Raw genomic sequence first — 27,024 nt, 5'->3', positions numbered from 1 at the left:
TCTATCTATATCTACACACATATATTTACTTCAGAATGTGTATTACTACTTAAATACTTAAGTACCGTGAGATGGATATTTGCTGAATTGAGAGTCTTCTGGTACGAATATCTGTCCTGCAAAATTCTGAGGGCCAGATAACTTAATAATAAAACTCTTCCTTTAGCAGTCAAGAATTATGAATTGGTAATAATATATTTTAAATTTAGGTTCTGATTTTCCAGTAGCTAGTAGCCTGCTCTTGTATCTTAAATAAGACACAATTCTTAAATAGAGAATGTGAGCTTCAACTCTGAATTGAGCAAAAGTGGGTGTAGTTTTAATAATTTATTTAATCCTTTAGCACTAAAATCTTTGTTAAGTCCTGTCTTTAAGATAGGACTTAACAATTATTGGGTAATGGGTGGTTTGACTCAAGACATTTCTAAGACATTTCTTTTGAGAGCTGCATAATTTTCTTATCATATAACTTATTTCCCATGAGTGTTTCACTTCCAATAATAAATACAGCCTTGACAGCTTTTTAGCTGAGATTAATTCCTAGCATGTTATTCTTCTGCTTAATATAATAACATCTGGTTTGCAAAGAGGCAAACAGCAGAAGTAGAAAAAAAAAATCTATAAAGAGGTTTCTGATTCCTTTTTCAGAGAATTGTTAATCTCAGGACATGCATGACCTTGGAATTAAGGAAAGGCAGAACATGCAAGAGTGTAAATTGGAGCAGGATCATTATTATATTGGTCCAAGAGAAAGCTTTCAGGCAAACTTTCAAACTACAGAAGAAAGTTAATGTCTGTGTGCCTTTCCTAATAAGAGAGGGAACAAAACCAGTAGATAGGGAATAAAGTGAAATTAGCTGAGATTTTATTTATGTTTCATAATAATACAGTAATGATACATTGGTAATTTATAGATAGGCATATTTATAATGGCGAAAACATAGCCAAATAAAGGATTCTGTAGTTCTACAGAAACTGTATTTTAATAATTCCTAACGAATGTGTGTGATCCTGAAAATAAGATAGGAGGTTACAGATTTTAGGTTTATTTCTTAGTAGCTATTTAGCTAATTGAAGAAAATCAGCATACCACTGGGATGTTACACAATTAACTAATTTTCACTTTAAAAATAACAGCTTAGTTTTAGACATGTTACTAGCTTAAACTGTATGTTTGTCACTGGCTAATCATACAGTAAGTGAGATTTAAAAAGCAGTGAGCCACATTCCCTCAGTAGCCTAGTATACAAATTCCACAACATAGTTAATGTCTTTTTACAAAATAACTTCAAGAACATACAAACAAATGCTCTGAATTTCTCTTCTACATTCACTAGAGAGCTTCACAGTTGTTAGTCATCTCACCTTCTTAAATTCCTGATTTTCTAGACGAGAATTAAAGCTTCTTCTGCGTCAGTTCCGCTCTCAGTGCTCGTAAATCAGATGCTGCCTGCTTTCTCATCTGCAAAAGAACCCATCATATAAGGAATGGCAATTTAAGGAAGCTTTTTTGGGAGCTGACATGCATGTAGGCTTATATAACTAAGACTGAATTTTATACAGGATGGCTGAATACAGGATACATCTTTCATCTCTGAAATTTTACATGTTCTAGCACTACTTTGTTCTGTACTTTGCCTTGATGTTTTTGAGACAACTACAAAATTAATTGTTCTTTCCACTCCTTGCTAGACAATGGAGTCATCATGGTTACAAACCACCCTGGAGTACCCAGTAAACAAGAGTATAGTCAATCTCTGTGATGTAGAACACTCCTATTTCAAGCTTTCAGAGCTGTAGAGCTGTCCAGTGTGAAGGCCTATACTACCTCTTCCTTCCAAAAACAGTCATAGACAACACTGATATGGAGTAAAGCAGATGAAAAGGTCTGCCATCTGCTCAGGCAGCCTTTTTTTTTTTTTTTTTTTTTTTTTGTTTGTTTGTTTGTTTGTTTGTTTGTTTTTTGTTTTTTGTTTTTTCCTTTATATCATTTTTTTCCTATAGCCATGGTCTATTTATTACTGCTCAGTACCTCACCACACCAGGGGTATTTCTTCAAATATCTTTTGAATGAAATGGGAATTTTATGAAAAACATTGTGAATCTTAGCTTATGTAGTACATTGAGTATCTAAGTTATTTGAACGCCATACATCCCAAATCATCTGATAACCTGGTGTTCTGGAGTAATTTAGCTCAAATGCTAAAGCTGCAACACCTAACACCTTAAAACTAACAGCACAAACCAAGAACTGTTTAGCAAATATTTACATCATCTAATAATTGAGAAGTTCTAATGTTTTTTTATACAGTGCCATATTTTGCCTGTTCTAATTAAAAGGCAGAGTACCTTAATTTCTGTCAGGAGTCTCATTTTTGTATCATCTAGCTTCCTCCTGAGTTGATCGAGTTCATGCTGCACTGTAGCAATCCTGATGATTGTGTAATTCTGTGTGAAACAACAACAAAACTTGAAGTGTTACTTCACCACTCAGAAACAATCCTCTGACAAGCTCTTTGCACCTCGCCTGCTTTCCCACCCGAGTGATGCCTGCCTGGCTGCACGTCGCTCACAAGGGGTGGGGAGCACCCTTGGGCTCAGCCTCCCAGCTCAGGAAATCTCTTTGGGTGCTGGCCACTGCAGAACTGCTGTGGGAATGTTGCCTTGTGCATATCCTTCGTGTAAGGCTTCTCTGTGCCCAGCCAGGGAGGTCAAAAAACCCCACCCCTGGTATGCCCCTCAAAAGGAGCAATAATGTGTCTGAACATAGCCAGTAATGCCATGTCAACACTATTCATATTTTTATTTTGTAGATACTTCAAGATAGCTCAAATAATACATGTTTGTATATAATATACGATATATAACTCTTAGATTGTACATGCAAGAAAGGGACATTTATTTTTGCTAGGCTAGCTTCACTTTCGTCAACAGCCTTGCTTCCATTAATGCATTTAGAAAATTAGTAGACACAACTGAAAAGGCTGGAAAGGGTGTTTCCTCCTCTTCTTTCATCTTTTCTTTTTTTTTAATCTTTTCTCCTTTTAATCCCTCTGAACTTCCTATGAAACTCACAGTTGCACAATAGTTGAAGTGCAACCACTTCAAAAGCTACAGATAAGTTTTCATGCTCCAAACATCCATTGCCTCCTTGTATGAAATCTTGGATGATAGAAACAAAGTAGAACTGAACAATCCATTAACCATACCGAACAGAAGGGGATTTTGTTACAAAAATGTGCCAACAGAAAGCAGAAAGAAACAAATGCCCTGACTCAAGCACTTCTGCAGTCTTTTTGAGACAAATGGCCTGAAGGAATTCTTTCCCTCATATCACTGGGCTAAAGCTAGTTTACAAGTCCCTGGTTGGCGATAAACCTGTTTCTTTAATTTATATTTATACAAAACCCCCTCAGACTGTGTAAAAAGAGATAATAAATAATAAAAGCAAATACCTTGGAGGTTGTATTGTTTCGTCGTTTTTGGCTATCTCTGGCTTCCAACTGCAAGAGCAATTTCTGGTGGTACAGCTCTAAACCTTGTCGCAGTTTGTTTGAAGTGTCCTCCAGTGAAACTGTAGCTTTCTTCATTTCAAAGTATTTCTTCTTCCATTCCTCACGAACTGCACAGGAAAACAGCAATAGTGTTTGGTCTTGTTCATCTTATCATAAGGTCTGCTGAAGACAGTCATGACCAGCTCACCTCACATGCTTCAGCTGGCCAATGCCCACACTGAAACATGGCAGAGGGTTTCTTGAAAATAAACACTTAGTGAAAAAATCTTCATTAATATTACATTCACTCTGAATGCTACTGAATTTTCACACAAACACCTGCAACAATAGGCTCTATCTGTCCACTGAGATAAAATACAGGGTCCAAATCCAAAGTTTTATTCAGCCTGGCTTTTCTGCAGATTCTGCTGCACCTAAGTGCTCCTGGCCTGTGAAAAAACCCTTTTATTTTACCTAACTGGATAACATAATTTAGGGCAATGCAGGTGCCATTTGGGGCTTATCTCTAGCTGGAATTGCAGCTCCATGCTACTACAGAGTTACTGCTTCAAGCACCCAGTTAGGGTTTCTTTTAAATACAAATTCCCCAGGCTGCAGAGTGTGATGCAGCCGTGTCCTTAGAGAAAAAAAGGATTGGCTTGTCTTCTTTCAACAAGCTACAAGTAATATTTGAGACTCGTAATGACTTAGCTACATTTAAGCACAAAGAGAAAGCTCTCAAAACATCAAAATTATTGAATCTCATCTCTTTGTAACTGGGATGTGACTTAGGGAAGATAGCTTTAAGCATAAGCTTGAAAATAATTTTACAAAGAAAATTCGTGTGAGATTTCAATGAGATCTGACCTTGTTAAAAAAAACAAGGTTCGTCAAGGTTGTCACAAGAGGCTTGTAACTTCCATGTCATAACCTGAATACCATTGGATAGGAGGAAGAAAAATTATTATGCTGCAATTTACCAGAAGCCCTATCAACACAGTACAAGCCTCTGTAAGCACGAGCTAAAGGCAGGATTGGAATATGTCAGCTGCATGGGCCTCAGAGAGAAGCAGCCTGCAGTAGCTCTCTGAACACTGCATGTACATGAGCACAACTTGAATAGTTTATGAAAGCCAGAATAACCTTAACTTCATAAGATATGCCACAAAAAAAAAAAAAAAAAAAAAAAAAAAAAAAAAAAAAAAAAAGCAGCCCTATACAACCTTTACAACCTTGAATTTTTCTAGCATGGTATTACACAAAATGAGTCTTCCTGGAGCTATTGGTTAGCAAACTGCTTTCTCTGTAATTAAGCTCACTGACAAGTAGACAAATATTTTCACATTGGTTTCAGTGTAATTTCTCAATCATTCCAAATTCCAAAATAAATTAAAAGTGTACCTTGGTATCTTCTCAGCTTATTTTGTTCCAGTAGCCCTTTAGCTTTTTTGATCAGTTCTTCTCTAGCTTTTTCCATGTGCTTTCTGTCTTTCTTCATTTGTTGCAATTGTTCTACCATTTTGTTTTCTAAGGATATTACAATTATATTTAGCAAGCATTTGAATACTCTAAGTACAAAGGATCAGTCAAGACTTTTGTAATGCACTCATCACAAATTATCGCAAAAGCTCTGTCAGAACAAGCAGTGGAAACGATTTCATTTTAATCAGGTTTCATTTTAATCTAACTTTTCAGAATGGCTGGTGCTTTAGAAAAAGGGAGAAATCCAGCATGCATCCCAGCATTCACACACACAAATATCTTTCTATATATTTAGACAATAGAACACTAAATCTATGTAATCAATAAATATATTCACTCCATACTTTGAAAACTCTTGCCAGTGAAGCCAAAAAGCCTCCAAAATACTATTTCCTGCTCAAAATACAGTGCAATATGAACTGTAGAGAAATCGTGCCTTAAACTGCAGCTGGCAGGACAATACCTCAGACTTCCACTAGCCTGCAACAATAGGTCAAGCACTTAACTTCTCCCTATCTTCCTCCTCAGCAGCACTACTTGTCATTTTCTTTGCTACATTCTCACTTGAGCCTGCAGCATTTCATTTGATCTCCCCCCTTTTCTCCTTCCATCCACAGCTTGAAGAGTTGGGCTTCCTAGTGCTGGGGACCTGCCAAGCCCTAGGCAGCTCTAGCTCAGCCCATGCAATCATAAATACCTAGAATTTTCTAATCATAAATTAAAAATCGTAACAATACTGGGAATGAATGTATCTAGTGTAGGTATTTATGTCTTCATTGACTCTTCAGTCTTGTTTAAATTTTCACTTCCTTGCAATTTCTTTGAATCAATCATGTACTCACTTGCTGCTTGAATTACAGGAACTTGAGCTGGATTTACAGTAAGTGCCAAAAAGGGTGGACTAGGAGGTGAAATACACTCTTTTGGACAAGTAAGATTATTCTGCTTGTTTTCATCTGCCTATAGAGTCAAAAGACACAACTGTAAGTACATAACCATAATCCTGAATAGCTCCATTAGACATATGCCCTGAAAGTGGCCTGAGTGAAATGAGAAGGCTGAATTTGACTTCTGCAGGTAAGCTTTTCTATTCTGTTACCAGAACATGACTACCAAATTACAAACAGCTAGATCTCTGCAAACAAGATGAGAACACTGAACACTGACATCACAGAGAACATACAGACAAAACTACAGACTACTGCTAATTGTTCTTGTCCATGTCCATAAACTCACAAGTTACTGACATTCCCATGCAAGACCAGGAACTAAGGGCCTTAAAATGGCCACCTGGTTCATTAATTATGAAGTCAAGACCTGCCAATTTCTAAACTAAAAGTTCTAATTGCAGATTTTAATTGTTTAGAAACATAGTTGATATTCATTAGAAAATCTGCTAAGTAGCAGTGCATGCTTTAACTTTTCTCAGTTACTCTCAAATCTTTCATATTAATAATGAGTCACCAGTCATACAAAATTAGACTGTTTCTAGGTGGAGGACTATATTTATTGCTCAAGATTACTAGGAATGTTACCTTGAAAAACATACCTGATTATCCAGTTTTTCACCAAGACCAACTCTAGTCTTCTCAGTTCTGTTTTGTTGCAAGCTATGATAAATCAAAAAACCAAGTGAAAGTTCATTGACCGAAATGATTTTTCCCCCTCTTTTTCTTTCATTTATTTGACGTCTACAAAGCAAGTTTGTATCGATGAATTAATATTATCCATTATTTTAGAAGATTCATTATTTGCTAACCTTTGGGTTTTTTTGTGGACATAATCTGTAGTTTGGTCTTCCATTATTTTAAAAATTTCAGCATCCTGTGTTCTGTCTCTTCTTAATTTGGTATCTTTTTTGTGATCATTATTTTCCATGTTTGCTAGTTCTGTGACAGGATAGTGATGACAAAATTACATAGATTAAACTTGCAAAAATCAGGCTGATTTGACTGTCAATGACTGGGCTTTCCAACCTGTATTGGAAATTCAGTGAATCAACACAGCAAGTGGTGTTATCTCTAGGATTTGAAAATGTTCCATGAATAACAGAAGAAAGAAATAAAGAAAAATAAAAGGTACTTTCATTATTATATAATATATACATATTATATATATTATATATAATATCTGACTAATTCTGGTGATTGGACAAATGTATCAACTGTAGTAAAGAGTTTCTCTATATCAGCACACAGTGATAGTGATGTACTCACAAGGTAAAACTACATCTCTTTGAAAGATATCATAACTATTTTTAAAAAATGCTATTTAATTTAATGCTATTTAAGTGATATTGCAACTTACACTTTAATTACAGATTTCTTAAAACTTAGCTTTACTTTGTTGACTTTCTAGAACTCTTGCTTTAGCAAAAAGACTAACATAGCAAAAATAACAAATGTCTCTACTCTTTTGATATTTAATGTGATTTTGGGATCTTTGGTTACCCTGGCCTTGCTCATCACTGTGATTTTCAAGAGTAAGAGCAGTTCCTTTGGCTTTGTCATTCCACTTAGGAGCACTGCACTCGTTTTGATCTTGGCTGAGAGGATTCTGCTCAGAGGTCTGTAATACCAGGTCACCCTTTCCGGACCCCTGATCCGCAGGAATAGAATGACTTGGCATGAAGAGAGATCCATCAGATCCTCTTTGACCTGCATAATAATCGATAATATCAAACAGAGATATTATTTCATTGGAAATGTTAACCATATTATTTATTTGTCTTCTCATTCATTACCCTCCTTCACTACACTGGTTAAGCTTACCTTTTCCTCCAAACTGTTTTTCTGGAATCCTGTTGTTTGCGTCTGAAACTGGAACAAATTCTTTCTCACCCCCTTCCACAGGATTGGGCACTTTCAGATTTTCTACCGGATGCCTGTTTTTTATACTTTCTAAAAAAGGCTTGCTTTTTTCAGGTTTCTGTTGGGAAAGGCTGGATAATCTTGATCTATGACCAAACCTATTAGCTTCTTCAACAATGTGATGTTTTTGTTGAGTTGATGATGGTAATGGATAAACATCTTCAAAATATTCCACTCCAGGTAATAAATATAATTCAGGATAAAGTGCCTGAAAATACACAGTATATTCAACAGAGAGGACAAAGAAAATGTGCAATATAAATTTTCTGAAAATGGTACCTTTCAAGCCAATTACTACTTACATAAGGAGGAGCAAATGACTTCAGTTCCAGTTCTGTTTCCTGCTTTGCTTTCACCTTGGAAAATAAAGTATGGAAGTGTAACAAATACAATACTCAATACTTTTTTAATCAATAATGTCACATGTGACAAATGCATTCTATTGTCATTTTTACATACTGCATTCTTTTATAACCAGCACTATAATCTGCAATGGCTTTATGGGGAAAAAGTATCTTAGCCTACAATTGTATTTTCTGACATAGTACTGAGACTTTGTCTATTTTTTGAAATCTTAATCAGACCCACAAGATTACATGCCCACACTGAATGTTTTTTTATCCTTTACACTTTCTCTTATGGTTCAAAGGACCTGTTCCAACAGTGACAGGAAAAGAAAATTTTTGACTTTCTTTACCAAAAGTTGCTTCAAGCTGTATCTGGACAGAAATGCTGAGTCTCACATAATTTTCTCTATTCACCTAATACAGTATTGCAAAATATTTTATGTATATGGGAAAAAAAATCTAATATTATCCTATGTCTTCTTGTATTTATCATTTTCCTTCATATTCTTTTTGTGACATTACACTTTCACATTTCAACAGCTGTCCTGAAAAAAAGTCTAAAATAGTCAATATATATCTGAAAGGTGTACTCCAATGTAAGGAGAAGTAATCTTACATTCAAATAATTATATTGAATTAAACACACAGGTTCTATGCAAAAAAAGGAAGAGGAAAGGAACATGACTTTAGTTTATGTTTATCTTTGCATTTAAAAGATGCTTGCAAGTAGGGCACAGCTCTTGGTTCTGCTTACATTGTTAGAGTTGTGAAACAGAAGACTAAGGGGAGAGAACACTTAACAAATATTTGATCATGGAGATGTAATTCAGTGAGGTTACCATGACCCTAAACAACAAATAAAGCAGTTGGTTAATTGCTTTACACTTTGGTATAAAGTTAAACATCAAGCAACAGTAAATACCTCAAAGTAAAACTGTATCTTTCATTTGTCTCTATAAATCTTCATGTATGTTACCAGTGTCTTTAATTCTCTATTAACATAAAATATTTTATTCATTTGCTGACATTCTAAAGGCTGGAAATTTTCTCCATTTATCTTGAACTATGTGGGGAAGAAAATTAACCATCTTACTTATTATCATCCAGTTAAAAAGACCTCAATTCACTGAAAACATATGCATACTTTCCAATTTAGATTGTATCACAGTCTTTTAAGATTCTTTTCAAGTTTTTCCACCTAGTTTTTGCATATTACTTAGTATTTATTCTAGTCTTCTCTGAGAGTGATTTTAGTGATAATTCAACTAGAAATGAAATAAAGAATGGCACCAGATTTCCTGCTTGTAGTTAATTTCCAAATCCATGAGAAGGAGGTGAAATGAGACATGGATAAGGTATTCTGTACTTACATGAATGACTTATATCTTTGTGTATTACATGAACAAACTTTCAGTTGGACTAATTTTCAAGTTTATTTAATTTTAGCTACACTTTTTAAGATATATATGTAGAATCGATGTGAGGAACAAATATGATTCACACATGTAGGGGTTTTATTACTTACATGTAGGGGGTTTATTACTTACATCTCAGGCTTTATTATTGGACTAAACAGTGGAATATCCAGAGGCATTTTAATTCAGGAAAAGATGTCTTAAATGCTTTAGGGCAGGTCACAGCAGGAACCATTAGAGGAACTCTGACTGAGCTTCCACTGCAAATTTGTCAACTGCCATATTCCCAACCATGTACAGGTAATAATGGCTTTATGGGTTAGGGGACTTTTTAATGCAACCAGATTTATTACATTTAATCCATGGATTTATTGAAAGTAACATCTTTTCACTGGATGGCAACCGTTAATTACACCTGTTGCTTTAAAGGGTATTTCTGACAGAACTGTGCAGCTGTGCCTTTGCCCTTGGGAAAATAAATGTGTTCTGACAAGAGCTTATGCTGCAGCATGTTTAAAAGAAATGCTAACAGTGCTCCTAAAGTTATCTCTACTTTATGTGATATTATCCCATCTGCAGGAAAGAAATCTCTGCTTTACATTATAAAACAGAAGAGCACTACAGAAAAAAAAAAACAACTTACCACTGCTAGTTTTTTCCCAATGCATTTTAAGAATCTGAATTTATCTGTGACTGTCACTCCACCCAGGTACTCTCCAAGTTTCTCCCGCAGCACTCTTAATGTGATGTGAGGAGACACCCTAGAATGTTGTCATTCATTAATACATCTGTAAGATCAAATAGTGATGGCTAGTTAGTAGGAGGGGGAAGATAATGGTCTGTATGTGCTAGCTTGCACAGACAGAATGACCTGAACTGGGAATGATGTCCTAGAGTTGAAGCCAGCTACAGATAGGCCAGAGCTGGCGTGGCAGTCAGAACACTGCACTGTAAGGGCTGTCCTAACATTCGCTAGCAACACTCACAGTGTATCAGCCTCATACAAGGGGAATATGGAAGCAGACATTTGAAATTTACTTCTTCAGAATGCTGTTGCTCATCTGCAGATGAATAACAACAACACTGGAAGCTACAGTCATGCACTTCCATATAAATTACAGTTTCATGGGGCTGGACCAGACTGTTGAACATTCCCTTCAAGCACCCGGGGCCAGAGGAGCCTTCATCACTGTCCACTTTAAGCAGCAGGCACATTCCTTTGGTTTTGTCTTCTCCAACACAAATTCACAGTTGGGTGTGTGCATGTGTGCATGCAAATGTATTTTAAATAAAAACCAAACACTGCAGTGTGAACATTTCCACCATGATTTGAGGATGGGAATGCTGACACAAATACGAATCGCATAATTTAATGTGCTACTTGAAAGTATGCAAATATTTAGGTAACGAGCTCAGTAGAAAAATCCCTACAGAATAAAAAAGCATCTCTGCACAATAAATCCAAGTGTGCCAGAGGCATACCAAAGCTCTGCAGCAATGTATAAGCAATTCTAGTTCTTCTATGCTGCCATATAAGAAACCAGGGAACAAATGCAGGCCTGAGACTGCTAATCACCCACGCTGATTAGGTGGCAGGATGATCTGGGCCCAGGCAGCTCTCACTTCTCAAGCAATGCACAGCTTGGGGGACAGCACATGCCATTCTCAGCAAACAGTATAGACAAGAACCTGCCTGGTCTTCCATTTAAACAGGTCCTCAACATTAACTTGGCAAGGTTTGTTTGCACTTGCAAGCAACCCTACAGGCCTCCAGTTCACATCTCAAGTATGCAGTAAAAACACTATCACTTCCATCTCATGAACACAGGACTTCAGGGGTCTACAATGCTTTCCTTGTATTATTTCAAATACCTTGGACTTAGAAGAGCCTCCTCAACATCATGAAATTGCCCTGGAGCACAGGCATGCAGCAGAGGGGACCAAAGTCTGCAGAGTGAACATATCTATAATGCATAATAGGGGAAAAATATCTAGGTATCCAGCGCCTGAGATATAGGGCAGAAATTTATCTAAAAGTTATTTGTCAGTGCAGCTGCTAGGAAAATACAATAATATTAGTCTGTCACTTGCTGCCACTGGCTGGCAGAAAACAGTCACACATGTCACTTGCTTCAGGGTGTCCCTTTAAAAGTAATGCAAACTAGAGTTCATTGCAGCCATCTCATCTAGAAATAATAGAAGCTTCTGTGGTGAGGCATGAAGAATGGGGGGGAAAAAAAAAAAAGCTCACAAAGGCTGAGAAATCAAGTTCATGGGAACAAGAACTCAGGGCCATAGATAATTACACCCTTAATATCTTCCTCTAATTTCACAGTTAATGGAAGTGTCCTGTACTTTGACCTAGGAATCCTTTGTAAAGCTGACTGACTCAGACAGCAGTAGGATTGTCAAGCTGACAACAGAGCTATCAACAGCGTCCAAGCCACAGGAGCACCAGCAAGGCTGTCATTCCCTCTCCTGGATTATAATAAAAGAAGTTTTTAAAAATATTTTTTGTTTTTTAAGACAGTGATTCACTGGCCAGGTGCTAGTTATTGGTAATGCTAATATACTGCACCATTGCATAGTACCCATAGAATAATTAATTAGCAATTATCTAAGAGTCATTAGCAAGCAACAATACCCAGGCAGATATAAACCCACTGAAATCACTGAGGTTCCTAATTTAATTTGATGCCTCAGTGAAATAAATTTACACTAGAAAATATAGGGCAGTGACAGATGTCCATGACATGAAGTTACCACTTCAGACATGTATTCTGCACCTCTGCTGCAGACTAGAACAGTGAACAAAATGGGTATGTGCATTTACTTTCTCTGGTTTTGAGCAGCCTTTCAACAAAAGCAGCTGTGAGAATGAATACATTCTGCCCTACATGCTCATACCTGACTCCTGTCAGTCTTTTCAGCTATGCTGTATATTGTCTTAAGTGGATAATACAAGACTCAGTTTAAATTAATTAAAACCTCTATTCCCTGCAGTTTTAGCTGAATTGACAGGTTGTGCACAGGTGTAGACAAAGTACACATAAAAGCTCCATTTCAATACACATCTTTACATTATTTGATTTTTCTACAACTTCTTACCACAATACATACACACAGATTTTGTGAGAAAAGTGTTAAGGAGTATAAATAAAACTTACAAAGTTATGACAGATTAAAAATGCAATTCCCTGTGATAGGTTTGAGCCTAGGACTGGGAACCAGCATGTTCTTTTACTAAGTCCTTTAAACAGCTACCTGAGAGCAGACAGCACATGGTGTTGTGCACAGCCTTTCACTGCTCAAGAAGAAAGAGGAAACTCTGCTGGTTCATGGGATGTAATGCTTCCCCTTGAGAAACAAGGCTTCAGATCTTTCTCTGGACTGAGAGCCCAGATTACCATATCCCTGTTCCTGGGAACTGACAGGCTATCCTGTCTTCATCAAGCCACTGTCTTGAAGCTGGCCCATTGCCCAAAAGAATTACAGCTTTTGATAATCAGGCTCGAAGAGATAGAAAGAATATAAGATGATTTTACAATATAAATCATTCTGCAGAAACACTAGCACTGCTCTGGAAAGTGCTTTTCAATTGTCTACATGGGCTGCAAGGGAGAGAGTACAAATTAACATAATGCTAGTTATGGTCACCACTTACCCTCCAGAAATTTAATTAGACAACAGGTTTCTGCTGGCAGATGTAATTGTGCTCTCTAGAGCAACAGTTGGACTAAAAGACTGAAGGCCAAATGTGAAGGACCTATCATTTACATGAAACCTAAAACTACACTCACCTTATAAATCCAGCTGAGACAAATTTGCTAGTAAGAGCTACAGGAACCGTATTCAGCTTGAAGTTCCACACTTCTGCTGGGACATAAAAAACATGAAGCTCCACCAGCTAAAAAAAAAAAAAAAAAAAGAGAGATGTAAATGTATTATCATCCTCTTCCTGTACACGTTTTGTTTAGGTGGACTTCCAATTTGTGGAGGCAGGAATGGTTCCCTTGATACTAGCACAGGGACTAGAACAGTGAGAGGAAAATGGTCTCACGGTGATGACCAGATAGTGAGAAGAGTGACAGCAGAGCAACTTGTGACTGAATGCCAGCTGACAGCATCAAAATAAGTCACATTAGAACAAGGTCCACAATGAAAGTGAAATAATAGAGAGCCTGTGCTACTGCCATGTATCACTGTGACAGCAATGGAGGGATCTTACCAAAAACTACTGATACTCTGGAGAGTGTCATGACTATAAGAATCCTTCAGCTGAAATCTTACCTTTGTTCATCTCATAAAAAATGCAAAGCACTGAAAGCTTGATTCAAATAGTACCACAGCTTGGTCGTGTCATCAAGAAAAAAAAATCTAAATATTTCTGACTGTTGTTAATATTATTAGCTACCTTGGAAACACAAAAATGCTCCTGTTAATGTCTGCAAAAAGAATAACTAAGCTGGCTCTGACCAAGGTTCACTCGGGCTGTGTTTGGACCTGTGGTAGCTGTTGCACTGCTAATTTCCAGTCTTGATATTTTTAATAAAAATCAGATAGTATTGACAAGGATGCTACACTTCCCTTTAGCTAGAAGCCATGCAAAAAAGCTATATTAAATATTTCTGCAAGTGTTGAGTTACTTAATATGAACTAGAAAATAATTCTTTCTATATACATTATTTTAAAAGCACCTTTTTTTTTTTTTTCTCTCAGGTCTTCTAGAACCTAATTTTAATATATCTATATTTATTACTTGTGAAATCTAAAAAAATTTTGTGAAAAAGTACAAAAACTCTCACCTGTGATGTTCGAGGTCTCATTTGACTCAATGACATGTTGGTCCCTTTATGGGACCACAGCAAATGCCAGGTGGGCTTTCTAACTTTCTTCTTGATTGAAGCATTCTTTAAGAATGAGTTTCATGATAATCTGTTATAAGAGAAGTTACCCCATAAATATCCTTTTTTTCATTTACTGATCTTCATTCCGCTTATGAAAATGGGAAGTTGTGTCTGTGCTCAGGCAGAAAGCTTCCAGCTAACTGCAAACAGAATCAACCACACCCTCTACACAAGTGAGTATCACCTAAGTAACTGGGGGAATTGCTAAATCACAGCCCTGCAGCTCTAAGAACTCTGTCCTAGAGCATTCCTTCTTAACATTTTCTTCCCTTTTATAAAAACAGTTCGGTAGTATATAATTTTCTACACAATTCCACTGTTTTCCTAAAGACACACAGCTAAATTCCCACAGAACAAGATTCTTGCAGGGCCTGGATCTGATAAAGTGACAATTATTGTGAACTGCAGCAAACACAATGTGCCGGCCAAATGCAGCGTTCCGAGGAAACGTGACTGTGCTGGGCAACCATGTCAGAAAAATACTTCCATAAATTATAACCATGGTTCTGTCCTAACATTCTTATCAAATCATGGAATGGTTTGGGTTGGAAGGGACCTTTGAAGGTCAGCTAGTCCAAGCCCTGCAGTGAGCAGGGTCACCTCCCACTTGGCCAGCTTGTCCAGACCCCAAGTCCAATCTGACCGTGAATGTTTCCAGGGGTGGGGCATCTCCCACCTCTCCGGTTAATCGGTTCTAGGCTTTTACCACCTTTAGTGTAAAAAACCCTTTTCCTTTCATCTCTAATCAACCCTCTTTTAGTTTAAAACCATTCCCCCAGTCCTGTTGCAACAGGCCCCGCTAAAAAGCTTGTTTCCATCTTTCTGTTTTTGTTAGGAATTTCTTTGGTGCTCTCACTTTGAAGCTCCTCCTGCCCCTCTGAGGTTACAAACCTCCTCTGGATTTTCAGCCTACTGAACTCCCTTGCTGTTCTGATCTCCACAGGAGATCTCTCTACTCCTCCTGCCTCTAACCCCAGCTACTTCTAATTCACCTATTCTTGAGCACAAGTGATCGGACCACGTCTCACCCTAGCGCTGTGGAATTAAGATCTCCTCATGTCAGAGGGAAATACCTACTTAACAGGGTCTTTACTTGCAAGCTCCCACAGATGACCCGAGTGTAACACGCCATCACTCCTCGGGTCATTCCCCGCCACGGGCAGGCACAGCAGCTCACAGCCACGGTTCCTGCATACAGGGCAGATGCTGCACTTTACAGAACCTGATGGCACCCCATGCTCCAGGCTTCACTGCCGTTCCCGGGCACTTTCTGCAACGAACTAGCACTAGTAAACTGATCCTCCAGGCTACAGTCAACACTCAAACCGCAAGCAAGAATTAAGTTCAGAACTTCATTCATTGCCTCTCAAAATAACCTCCAAAATAACTTGTAGCCCAGTGGATATTTTCACCAAGACTCGCCACCTTGGTGTAAAAATAGCCTCCTCTTCTAGGCCACAGGAGGAATGAGCGGAGCAGGGCCTATTCCTGTGCCCGCAGGCGGGTCCCCGTCCCGGGCACACGGAGCGGCCCCACCCGCCCCGGCCCCGGGCGCGCAGGCGCCTCGCTCCGGGGAGTTGTGGCCGCGCCGGGAAGTTGTGCTGAGTGCCGAGTTCAGCCCGCCGCCAACCCCGCCATGTCGGGCTCCTCCAACGTGGCAGCCATGAAGAAGGTGGTGCAGCAGCTGCGCCTGGAGGCGAGTGTGACCCGCGTGAAGGTGAGCGCGGAGCCGGCACGGCACGGCACGGGACGGGACGGGACGGGACGGGGCGGACGCGCCGCCATTTCACCACCCCGGGGCCGCGCCCGCCGCGCTGGGGCCGGGCCGGGGCCGCGGGCTCCGACCCGCCCTGCCCCGCTGACCCGGCTGGGCGGCGGCGCCCGGGCTTCTCCCTGGGCTCCGGCGGGGTTCCCCGGCCGAGGCGAGCCCGGAGCGGCAGCGCAGCCGCGTCCCCTCCGCTGCCAGCCCTGCCCGGGGCTCGGCCGCTCTCTCCTCGCCGCCCCTCGGGCCCCCTCGGGCTCCGCGGCCCAAGCGCTCCCCCGGGGCCATGGACGCGGCCCGCGCTGCCCGTTCGTGCCCTCGGAGCGCCCTTACGTCCGGCTCTGGAGAGGGGCGCACAACGGGCTGGGCTGGCCCCGGCACGGCAAGATGGAGATGTCGCTGCCAGGCACGCCAAGTACATTGAACTTGTGCCGGGCCGGGGTGAGACCGCGCCTGGCAGGGCAGAGAAACCGGGCAAGCTGCAGATAGGAAGTGTCGGTGCAAGATGCAACTTTTTCAAACTTTGATCTTTCTATTTTATGAGTTCAGAGTTACAGCAAAGAAAAGCAAGACAAAGAATTTTTCACTGTTCGGTTTTTAGGAAGGTACAGCATGCCAAAAACCCCTTATAAGAGTGCTCAGTACCCCATTATCTCATGATAAGGATGGCTTTCCAAGGGAGCCTGAAATGCCAGTTCAGTCGAGTAGAACATGTTAAACCATAGACAGTATTTTTAAATTGTTTATGCTAGAACAAGGATCTTCATATATTTAATAAAGCCATCTCCAAGATCTTGCTCATTTGTCGCCGTTCATACTTAGGAGTTTAACATGGAAATTAAAACATCCAAATCAGTTCTCATTCTCATTCTTATATTGTTCATCTACTTGTATTCAAGAAACAAAAAAACTCCAATGAAATTGTTGCATAAAATCTACTTGAGCTGTATTGCAGAATCATTTAGTAATAGTCTTTATACTTTCCAACATAAAAACTACATCCTCGGTAAAGTGTGTTCAGTGAATTCTAATGCCAGCTTTTATTATAACTAGGTTTCTCAAGCTGCAGCTGACTTGAAGCAATTCTGCCTGCAGAATGCACAACATGATCCCCTACTGACAGGAGTATCATCAAGTACAAATCCATTCAGACCCCAGAAAGTTTGTTCATTTTTGTAATTATGTGAACTACTTCAGTATCTTTCAGTGGTAAGTTCTTGAATTACAATTCATAAACTCTTTTGTCATTTAAATGAGACAGGCTGTATAAAAGGCACTCAGAAACATCTGACTTGTGTAGCTGGTGTTGGTCTAGATCCCTGTTTTTGGTCCCTTCTCCCCTTTTCTGGTCACAGCTCTGTACTGGACACATGCTGGCCCTAGGTATTATGAGTAGCGCTTCGCTGTTGCAGAGCTTCCACCAGTTTCTGTTGCTGTAGCAAAGTAGTGGGGCCAGCTACTACTGAGCTGCTATTGAGACTAACCCAGCTGAACAGTGATTGTGCTGTATCTTCCTCTCTGTAAGGGTATTCTTTCCCTTTTCTCACATAGAATTAACTGCCCGACAGCATACGTGGTGAATCCTGATTGTGGCAGATTAACCGGACTTCAGTTCTTAAAGAACAGTTCTAAAAACAGATTAGTGGTGGTGGTCCCCAAGGACAGCACTGACCACTGTGGGGGGGAGGTGCCCTCTCTGCCAAAAGAAAAAAGTATTTACTTTCAAACTATGTACTTCTAAAAGCCCATACTCCACTCAAGTAAGCTACTATAGGGGTAGCAGTTTAAATAACTAGAAACAGTGGAATACTCATTTGGATTTTCATTCCAAAACATTCATAGGTTCATTAGCACTACTGCTATCACCAGGAAGACTACTCACTCATCGGGCATTTTGGTGATTAGATTTTAGGCTAACCTCTTTTGAAAGGTGAGTTTTAGATCTGCAATAGTTTTGCCATAACTCAGAGAGTCACAATAACCATAGTAAATAACCACAATAACCACTATTTTGACCACAGTAAACACGATGATTTTACTGTGTTCCCTTGTCCTGTTGTCCTTGTCCTTAGGCTTAGGTCTGTTGGAGATGAAAGCACAGATGTTATTTCAAAGCACCTGATACACAGTTAACCATGGTTCAAAATCCTTAGAAATCTCATAGTGAGTCTTAACCTTGAAAAATTCTGGTTGTGTAGTTGACTTATATCATCCAAAGAACTGTAGTTTGCTAGATTTAAATTGTGCTGTTAGGCAGCTTTATAGAAGGGTGACCGCAGTCGGAGTGAATTTTTAAAATTGGTCTCCCCTTAAGCAGACTGTAGAAAGGTTTCAGATTTTTAAAAATTTCATCTTGAAATCAGTGAACAAAGTATAACAAATGCTCCGGGAAGGTGATATGATCAAGAACAGAGCAGTCGAAAAAAACAAGAAAATTGGAAATGGAGAGATTTTACATTTCTCCAGTTTCTTCTCCTCTCTCTTTTTGCATTTAGTCCCTGACTTTGGGATTTGAATTGAAGAAATTTTTGCAAGTTTTGTTTCTTTTCACTGCCCCTCAATTCATCTCAGGCCATTTGGTGGTAATCACTCCATTTCCAAATTTTCTCATTTTTTTTGATTGAGCTGTTTTTGATCATATCTCCTTTCCGGAGCATTTGTTAGAGTTTATTCTCTGATTTCAAGATTTCAAAGAGGATTAAGTGGGCAAGCTTTGGTTCATTTCCCTGCACTTCTTGTCATCCCATTCACTTTTCATGGTTTTCGCTTGGTTTTGTAATTTTACCTTTCTTTTTTTGTACTTTTAATTTCTTCAAATTCTCCTCCTCTTTCTTCATTTGCATTTCTTCCCTGATTTCAGGATTTGAACTGGAGTAATTTTGGCAAATTTCTGGTACTAGCAGAATAACTGTTTAAAGAATAGTTAGTAACAGTATAGAAGTTGTTCTGTATCTTTTTAACAAGGAATACCACTTCCCACATTGTTTTGAGCAGTCTATTACAACTGTATAACTGAAATGTGCTTGCGAGTTCGTGTAGCTTTTAAAATTATTTCTATTTTGAGTTTTTGCCAAGTACTGTTATTTATAAAATATTCTTGGATGCTACACTAGTGTAGCTTCAGCTGTAAGCACTAATCCAAGGAAGAAATCAGATCATCTGTGAGCATTACAGACTGATAATTTACACAACGCCAAATAAACTGTACTTAATCAGTTACATATACAATTCTCCACCAAGGTTTGCTATGGTCAAGTAATTCCTGGATTCCTGGGTGTGGATGTAGGGAAACATCCTCTGTCTCACACACCACCTGCACACATAGTTTTTTTCTCAGTTACAGCCTTTGGAATAGAGCGCTTGTTTCTGTTTTAGTAACACTACCTATATGTGAAGCTCCTTCATTTTGCAGTGTCGGTTGCAGGCACTTCCTGAAAAGAGGTGATTCCTCGTGTTCTCTTGATGAGCCAATAGCGTTTGTGTTTGCACAGTCAGCACCACCTTACTGAAGGGGAAGTGTAATTTTTTAGTTACACAACAAACCCTTGTTTCTGTTCTTTTGTAAGAGCTTTGATTACCTTCTTGTACTTTTAGGGATGGCTTCATTAAGAGTTTATTTTTTAAACTAATATTTTATAAAGCAGCTGTGGAAAAAGAGGATATTTTTTCCTAAGTATTTGTCAGTGGCATATTCTGAAACATGTATTCTTAAAGAGTTCTGCTTCATTTAGCAGTGATACTTTCTAACTGGATTTTGGTTTTGTTTTTCAGATCTATTAGCATCTTTTCCTACCTGCTGATGTGCGTATGGGCAGAGTGCCTCAAGGAGCGGCCTGGTTTGAAGTCTGTACAAAAGCTTAGCTTTAATGTGCCAAATCTAACTCTAAAAGTGCTACTGTCGTCAAACTTCTTACCATCTACCTCTCCAGATGAACTGTATCCTAGTTACGTATATCTGTTTCATACAGGAATCTGTTTTATATGCCAAGCAAAAAATAAAAGTGTCTTGACTTAGTGTGGCCTTGAAATTACTGTAAGAATTTGATTTAACTTCTGTGTATGGTGGCAGCTAACAGTCAATGCATCACTCTAGCAGCTGAAGACCAGAGAGAGGAGTGTAAATACTCTCTGCTGCTCTAAGTCTGCCTGGCGTTAACAGTCCTTCAGAACAATGAGGTTCCAGCAGTACATACTTACCACAACAGAAATAGAACAGAAAAATATTTGGACTGTTTATAATTCAGCTGTACAGCTGTGCCATATCTCAGACATCACATTAAGACAGAGTAAATTATTCTTAATGAGCAATTCTACCCTAGGAGATAACTTGCTCTGTGCTCATTCTTAAGGTAAATATGAGCTGTATATCAAAAGAAAGTAGCTCAAACAAAACTTGACCTTTTAGCTGCCAGTGAATGTGCTAACACAAGGCAAAACAGTAGTTTATGTGCAGATAACACCAATTCGAATGTTGCTGTGAGGCTGAAGAAACATTTAAAATTGTAATGGGGAAAACCCTGCTCAGAGACCTCACAAAGTCACTGAGCAGCATTCTTATGTGATAGTTTTATGTGCTTCCTGTAAGGGGGAGTTTACAAATTCTTTCCCATCTGTCTTTGTTTCCTTTCAACTGCTTTGGACCTCTTGTCAATGTGCTATTAAAAGAAGAGAGATCTGTAGGAGTTATGCATATTGTTTTTGTAACTTCAGCAACATGCCTATTTTATGCAAAATGCTAATGAAATAAAATACCATGGATTTAACGGATTGCATACCGCCTTCTCAGTGTTCTCTGGATAGGAGAACCTTTTTGGAAAACTATTCCAATACTGTCAGGGAACAGCATATTGTAAGTTATAAGCAAGTTTAAAATATTTGTCTCGTATCTGATTAACTGAAGATGTCTGGCTTAACAGAAAAAAATAAAGCTGTAAAACTATAAATATTTTATTTTGAAAGTTTCTTTAACCAACATATTTGTTGTCTTTGATGCTGTGAAGCATAATTTGTTTCTATAAAACAGCAGCACTTCTGGCAAACCCTTAGTGATAGCTAAATGACAAGTTGCTCAAACATGGCCATAGTTTTTCTTGCTAAACTGGGAAAAGTCACTGTCCTTGTCATTCGGCTACAGCCAGGAAGAAAGGCACAGCCTACTTGATCTGCTGCTGTAGAAAGTTTTAATGTTTGCTGTTTGCCTTTCTGCAGACAGATACTGTTCAGTATCATTATCATTAGCTAGGAATCCGATATCATCCACAGTTCAAAGCAGCTGCTGTATTCCTGATCACCAGCAATTGGCAGATTTCACTTATAAGTGGAATTTTCTTCTACTTGTGTCCATTTCTCGACGCTGAAATTTAAAAGAAAAGTTGTTTACCATCAAGTTCATGCATCAGGATGAAACACAAATAATAAGGATGACTATTTTATAGCAGGGCAGACAATGTGGTGTAGTTATGGTACAGCAGAGTTGCAGATAAGTAGTTATGGTGCATTGACATTCATCATCCTCGCTATTTTTATTTTTGACTTGAAATACAGGAGAATGTTTCTGCATTGCATGTTTCTCAAAATTCTCCGTTAAATACTTCAGTGAAGCACTTCCGCACTGAGAACTGCATTTATACCACTTTTCTAGGGTTATGATTTTTGGTTACTTTTCATGTCAGATTTAGCCTCCCCAAGCAGGACTATTATCATTACTAACCTTATGAATCCACTCATATTCTCCAAATTTGGAATCAAAGGTTCCTTTTTGAAGTGACCTCAGCTTTAATGTAAAACGTGGTCCAAGTTCTTGAATTCCCACTTTCTTTTCACTCTTGAAGATATATCTTGGGGAAGAAAAGAATTAAAATTAGGAATTAAGTTACAAGAGTGTTCTCTCTGACTTGTAATGAGTTTTGTGGAAAACATCACCTGTGGAATCTGAAAAAGATGTAGTCTCTCTGGTTGTGAAATGTAGCTACTTGTCTTCCAATGAACTGAGGATCGTGTGGGAAGAGAGCGGCAAACATGCGGCCGATGGAATGGCCGAGCCGCGTTGTGAAATTATTCAGGATCACTTCAGGGACGTGTTCTGTGGGCTCCTTCCCTTTCCGCTGAAATGAAAGTGAACAGATTGAATGCAAAAGAATTTTATGTATTATCGAAAAAGTGTTTGAAACAGGAAAACAGGACCAAAAGCATGCCCTAACCATTTTTTTCAAACACAACCTAAGTTCATAAACGAGTAAAGGAGCAGCTGGTAACACAAGGATCTTTGGTTCAACAATATAAATTCAATGAAAAAGCAGAAATAATTTTACATTTTCTCCTGCCCCGTTTTTTACTCTTGGCAGAACCTATTACAGCAGATGATGCACTCTACCTATCATAGGAGTACTCCCTCTGTACTCATACCAACTAGGGATATATGGGACAAAGTATATGGGCTTCTTCTTTAATAAAAACTAATTAGAGATTACTTATTTCAAAGAAGAAAACCCATTTTACTGCAAATTACTTAGGGCTAAGTAGGCAATACTACAGAAGAGGTAGCAGGGCTATAGGAACAAGAACTAGGTTTTATTCAAGACAAACTACACCAAATGAAACCTTTTATACTGCTGATTTTATATACCCTATTGTACATACACTAGACATGGGGTATTTCTTACTGATGCAGGTTATCATCTGCTGTTTAATGACATGATTTTAAAAATACTTGTCAGACTCAGATAAAATACTTGGCAGTTGAAGAAATAGAGCAAATAAGCTTGAAAATTAAAATCTGCTGCCTATGAAGTAGAAAGCACTAGTCCTTAGCCTCCTGTTAGCTTAACAAAAAACTACATTTACAAGACCAAGCTGAATAATATCAAAATGCAGTTTTGACAGTTGAAGTAGACAGGATGTATTTATCATTAACCAACAGATAACCCAGTTTTCAAATTTTTAAGTCTCACCTTTATTTCTTTACGCAAACGCACACTACTCATTCTAAAATGAGCAGTTGGACCATCAGGCAGATGACTTAAAACAAGACCATCTGTGCACCAAGTTAAAGAAAAAGGCTGGTAAAATTGAGCATGTAATTTACAGAGGAACATTCTATGCAAAATTCAGTATTACATTAGAGGTTTAAATCCACAATCTATGCCCAGGGTTTTGATGTATGTTCAAACATGCCTTCCCAAACTTGTTAACTATCTTTCTGAAGGATGTCCATTACATTTTGTTTCAACTGCTAACATGGATTATCCTTCTCATTTAACAAATTTGTAGTGTTTTATCTAGCCAGAAAAATAGAATGGATCTTAGTGGTCAGAAAAACTTGTTAATTAATCAAACTGTTAAATATACTGAAATAGTAACAGTGCTTATCCATGCATTACAAACAACAAAAAAGTGCCAATCTACACATTTTCTTTAATAATTCCAAGTTCCATTAGCCATCAGACACTGAAGTCGGCACAGTGATTTTTAGCTCTGTAATTTGCACTGTGAAGACAAAGAAAACAGAATAAAATAGATCTCTGATGCACACAGCAGAATTGTTTTCTTTCCCTGATAAACACACAAAAGGATACTTGGTATTTTGCGATCTTCATTAATGACAATTAAATCCGTGAAGTCCCTCGCAATACACTGTGGAATGATTCTTTTCAAAGCCAGTCCTCTTCGATAGTAGACATGTGAGTTGGGTATAACAGTAGCCAGCTGCTCACAGAATCTCACTGTTCTCTGCAAAACAGGGGAGTTACATTGCAGTGTGGGCAACTCAGCGCTGAATTCAGTTGTTAGAACAGAGGGCTGGTCATTCCAACTACACTCCCTAAGCATATATTACTTCCAGTGTCTCTATAAAGATTTGAAGATAAACTATTAAATTACTGTATTAAATTACTTTATTCAGTTAGTGCAAAAATACTTATTTGCAGTAGAGAGTGCAGCACACCAGAGATTTTTTTAAGGACTGTTTTTTTCCCTCTTGCTCCATCACAGAAAAGCAGGAAAATGCAAAGAGCATAATCTTGACACTCATTATTTATAAAGGACACTGGTTTACAAGAAGTTCACTGCATCTCAAAATACAATATAACTATTTCTTCATGAACTCATGTCTTGAGTTTTCAGATAAACTGTTTTTAAGTGCATTTTTTCTTATTTTTAAAGCAATTTCTTCTTTGGTTTTAACAAATGTCAGTAATCTCATCAATCGGGCAATGCTGATCATTTCAATACAAAAACACATGCACAGGGTTGTTGTTTTTAACAGAGGAAACAAACAGTGCTAGAAAACCCAACAAATTACATACACACACAAGGTTATTGTTGGGCACTAAATAAAATGACAGGAAAAAATCCATGTGAATGCTATTATTTTCAGTTTTAATGTAACAATCATAGGATGAAAACCCTGGTATCTTATAACCACTTGGTCTCCAAGTAAAACATACGTACCCCACGAGGTCGGTCTGATGTTGTAATAAGAATTTTGGGAACTGTCTGTCTATTGAAGTATGGTGCAAATTCATCAGTTGCTTCATCAAAAGCAACCTGGAAGAACAGAAGTTTTGTTAAATCTACCATGTATGAAATAACTGAAGAACAATTGTTCAATCTGATCTAAATTTCAGTTCACAAGATCTATTCTGTAATTAATCATCCAAAGGCGTGTGGTTTTCACGTTTGTAAGAATCTAGTGTGATGAACACGGGCAGCTTTTACTGCCAGTATCAGTAATGCAAAAGGCAATTATTTAATACAGCTAATGAAAGAATGGCATCACCTCTTAGTAAACCTATCATGTGTAAAACGTAATTCAGATTAATGGGAAAGTGGTGAATGTTCAGTTTCATCAATCAGTTTATGTCCCTCCTTAGGAAAAAAATGGTTAACTTAATAGCACCTGCAGAAATCAAAGGAGTTACCTCTTCATCATTGGGATCCACAGTGGTTTCATCATACACTCGCTGATTTTCAATAGTCTTTGGTACGGCTTTTGGAGGTGCCTAAAATACATAAAGTTTATTAACACATTCATGTCATTAAATGCATTGCAAATACCACATTCATACTACCACAATATTGTGTATATTTCTTCACAGAATTGGAAGTATAATTTATTTGATGCAACTTTTAAAGAAGAAGTTACATAACCTTAATTAAAATGCACAGGTATTGGGACACCAGAAAGCATCACATTCACAGAAGCACCACTAGAACAGCGTCACTTTTCAAAACAAAACAAAAATAGAGGAGAATTTTCTTTCCACTTTTATTTCTTCTATGCAAGAAAAAGATCCTGCTTCCAACAGCAATACTTGTTAACCTTGATATCTAGAATTTAATGCCTTTAATGTTTACCCTGTTTACTTACACTACTCTTGTGAGCCCACTGTAATACAGGAACTCATATCTGACTACTTTCAATCAGTCCAGGGAAGGAAACAAAACCTTAGTTCATGACTAGGCTTGGAATCCAGCAGATAACTGGTCTGGGCATGGTTTGGTCTGATCTGGTTGTTTTAATCTATACAGAAATTACTATTACAGTATAAATCCTAATAGTATCAAGATAAATGCCACAGCAATCACATCAGAGACAACTTTTCAGGAGTGGTTTTATGTCATTAGTTTAAAACTCACTCTGCCTGTTTACAGCATCATTTAACACGAGAGCAACAGTTTCTGAAGTCAGCTGATATCTTTGCTATACAACAGTGTCTCTGAAGGCTACCACAGCCAGTGAGCACAGAGAGGATACAATCATAGAATGGTTTAGCTGGAAGGAACCTTTAAAGGCCATCTATTCCAACCTCTGTGCAGTAAGGAAGGACATCTTCGACCAGACCAGGTTGCTCTGAACCCGTGTAACCTGGCCTTGAACGTTTCCAGGGCCAGGGCATCCACCACCTCTCTAGGCAGCCTGTTGCAGTGTTTTATCGCCCTCCCCGTATTCACTGCTCCGCTTCTCGGAAGTCTGTGGACAAGCTCTTTGGCTGACGAAGCTGAGGAGCCCCAGCTCCGGGCAGAGCTGCAGGACCCTCATGCCGGCGAGCCATGCCCCGTTCGCGGCGAGGGAGGAGCGGCCTCGCCGCCACGCCGGCTCCTGCGGCCGGAGCCCTTACTTTGTCTCCGAGAGCCTCTCGCTCCTTCCTCCGTTTCTTCTTGAGGGCCAACTTCTCCTGCAGGCAGAGGGACAGCGCTCCGTTAGCCAGACCCGCCAAACCCGGGCCTCCCGCGCCCCCCCCCCAATCCCGGCAACAGCCCGCCCCACCTTCCTCTGCTGCTGCTTCCAGCGAAGGAACATGAAGTGCCGCCGCTGCTTATTCTTGATCTCGGACACGCTGAAGGTGGGCGGGAAGAGCACCCGCTCCGGGGCGGGCGGGCCGCTGCCATCCCCCGGCACGGGGCCGGTGCCCTCACCCGCCATGGCGCTGCTGCCGCGGGGCGGGGCCGCCTCTTCACCCTTGGCCTCTGCCCCGCCGGCGGGGCCGCGCATGCGCAGCAAGGGGCTCGCGCGGCGGGCTGTGTGAGGGTGGTGCGCGCGTGTGGCGTTTGTGCACGGTGTCAAGAGTGTTCCGAGTTGGAAGGGAGCCACGAGCATTATCCAGTCAAGCTCCTGGCCCTGCACAGGACCCCAGGAGGCACATCATGTGGTAGAGACCACTGTTCTTGAACCAACGGTTCTTGAACCTCTCAGGCTGGTGCTGTTCCACTGCCCTGGGGAGCTGCTCCAGTGCCCAAACACCCTCTG

General features: G+C 39.3%; 3 protein-coding genes across 3 annotated transcripts; 1 reads left to right on the top strand and 2 right to left on the bottom strand.

Annotated features, from left to right (window-relative positions):
* Nucleotides 1–1,017: 1,017 nt before the first annotated feature.
* Nucleotides 1,018–15,961, bottom strand: SPATA1 (spermatogenesis associated 1). The gene is made up of 14 exons (XM_040072873.2): nucleotides 15,941–15,961; nucleotides 14,414–14,543; nucleotides 13,409–13,515; nucleotides 10,252–10,369; nucleotides 8,149–8,202; nucleotides 7,748–8,054; nucleotides 7,427–7,633; nucleotides 6,736–6,865; nucleotides 6,526–6,586; nucleotides 5,819–5,936; nucleotides 4,896–5,021; nucleotides 3,456–3,622; nucleotides 2,350–2,448; nucleotides 1,018–1,462 (listed from the first exon to the last, which is right to left on the bottom strand). The coding sequence occupies exons 2-14, from the start codon at nucleotides 14,447–14,449 to the stop codon at nucleotides 1,397–1,399; spliced, it is 1,596 nt and encodes a 531-aa protein (XP_039928807.1). The 5' UTR covers nucleotides 14,450–14,543; nucleotides 15,941–15,961; the 3' UTR covers nucleotides 1,018–1,396.
* A 99-nt stretch (nucleotides 15,962–16,060) lies between these two features.
* GNG5 (G protein subunit gamma 5) lies at nucleotides 16,061–20,305 on the top strand. The gene is made up of 3 exons (XM_040072876.2): nucleotides 16,061–16,232; nucleotides 17,331–17,486; nucleotides 20,049–20,305. The coding sequence occupies exons 1-2, from the start codon at nucleotides 16,152–16,154 to the stop codon at nucleotides 17,454–17,456; spliced, it is 207 nt and encodes a 68-aa protein (XP_039928810.1). The 5' UTR covers nucleotides 16,061–16,151; the 3' UTR covers nucleotides 17,457–17,486; nucleotides 20,049–20,305.
* Nucleotides 20,306–21,206: 901 nt separating this feature from the next.
* RPF1 (ribosome production factor 1 homolog) lies at nucleotides 21,207–26,727 on the bottom strand. Its single transcript, XM_040072875.1, has 9 exons — nucleotides 26,545–26,727; nucleotides 26,396–26,452; nucleotides 25,196–25,276; nucleotides 24,726–24,821; nucleotides 23,852–24,005; nucleotides 23,228–23,310; nucleotides 22,200–22,381; nucleotides 21,988–22,114; nucleotides 21,207–21,630 (listed from the first exon to the last, which is right to left on the bottom strand). The coding sequence occupies exons 1-9, from the start codon at nucleotides 26,698–26,700 to the stop codon at nucleotides 21,589–21,591; spliced, it is 978 nt and encodes a 325-aa protein (XP_039928809.1). The 5' UTR covers nucleotides 26,701–26,727; the 3' UTR covers nucleotides 21,207–21,588.
* Between the last annotated feature and the right edge of the window lie 297 nt (nucleotides 26,728–27,024).

Source organism: Hirundo rustica, chromosome 9 (genome assembly GCF_015227805.2).
Source record: "Hirundo rustica isolate bHirRus1 chromosome 9, bHirRus1.pri.v3, whole genome shotgun sequence".
Classification (NCBI taxonomy): Eukaryota; Metazoa; Chordata; class Aves; order Passeriformes; family Hirundinidae; genus Hirundo; species Hirundo rustica.
The sequence above is the reverse complement of the archived record's forward strand: the minus strand, read 5'-3'. Positions and strand labels throughout refer to the sequence as shown.

Coding starts and splice junctions, on each gene's coding strand:
- GNG5 (XM_040072876.2), top strand. CDS start 16,152: ATGTCGGGCTCCTCCAACGTGGCAGCCATGAAGAAGGTGGTGCAGCAG. Junction 16,233..17,330: donor CGAGTGTGACCCGCGTGAAG/GTGAGCGCGGAG, acceptor TATTATAACTAG/GTTTCTCAAGCTGCAGCTGA.
- RPF1 (XM_040072875.1), bottom strand. CDS start 26,700: ATGGCGGGTGAGGGCACCGGCCCCGTGCCGGGGGATGGCAGCGGCCCG. Junction 26,453..26,544: donor GGAAGCAGCAGCAGAGGAAG/GTGGGGCGGGCT, acceptor CTCTGCCTGCAG/GAGAAGTTGGCCCTCAAGAA. Junction 25,277..26,395: donor GAGAGGCTCTCGGAGACAAA/GTAAGGGCTCCG, acceptor TATGTATTTTAG/GCACCTCCAAAAGCCGTACC.
- SPATA1 (XM_040072873.2), bottom strand. CDS start 14,449: ATGTCATTGAGTCAAATGAGACCTCGAACATCACAG. Junction 13,516..14,413: donor TGAGACCTCGAACATCACAG/GTGAGAGTTTTT, acceptor TTTTTTTTTTAG/CTGGTGGAGCTTCATGTTTT. Junction 5,022..5,818: donor TCCTGTAATTCAAGCAGCAA/GTGAGTACATGA, acceptor TAATATCCTTAG/AAAACAAAATGGTAGAACAA.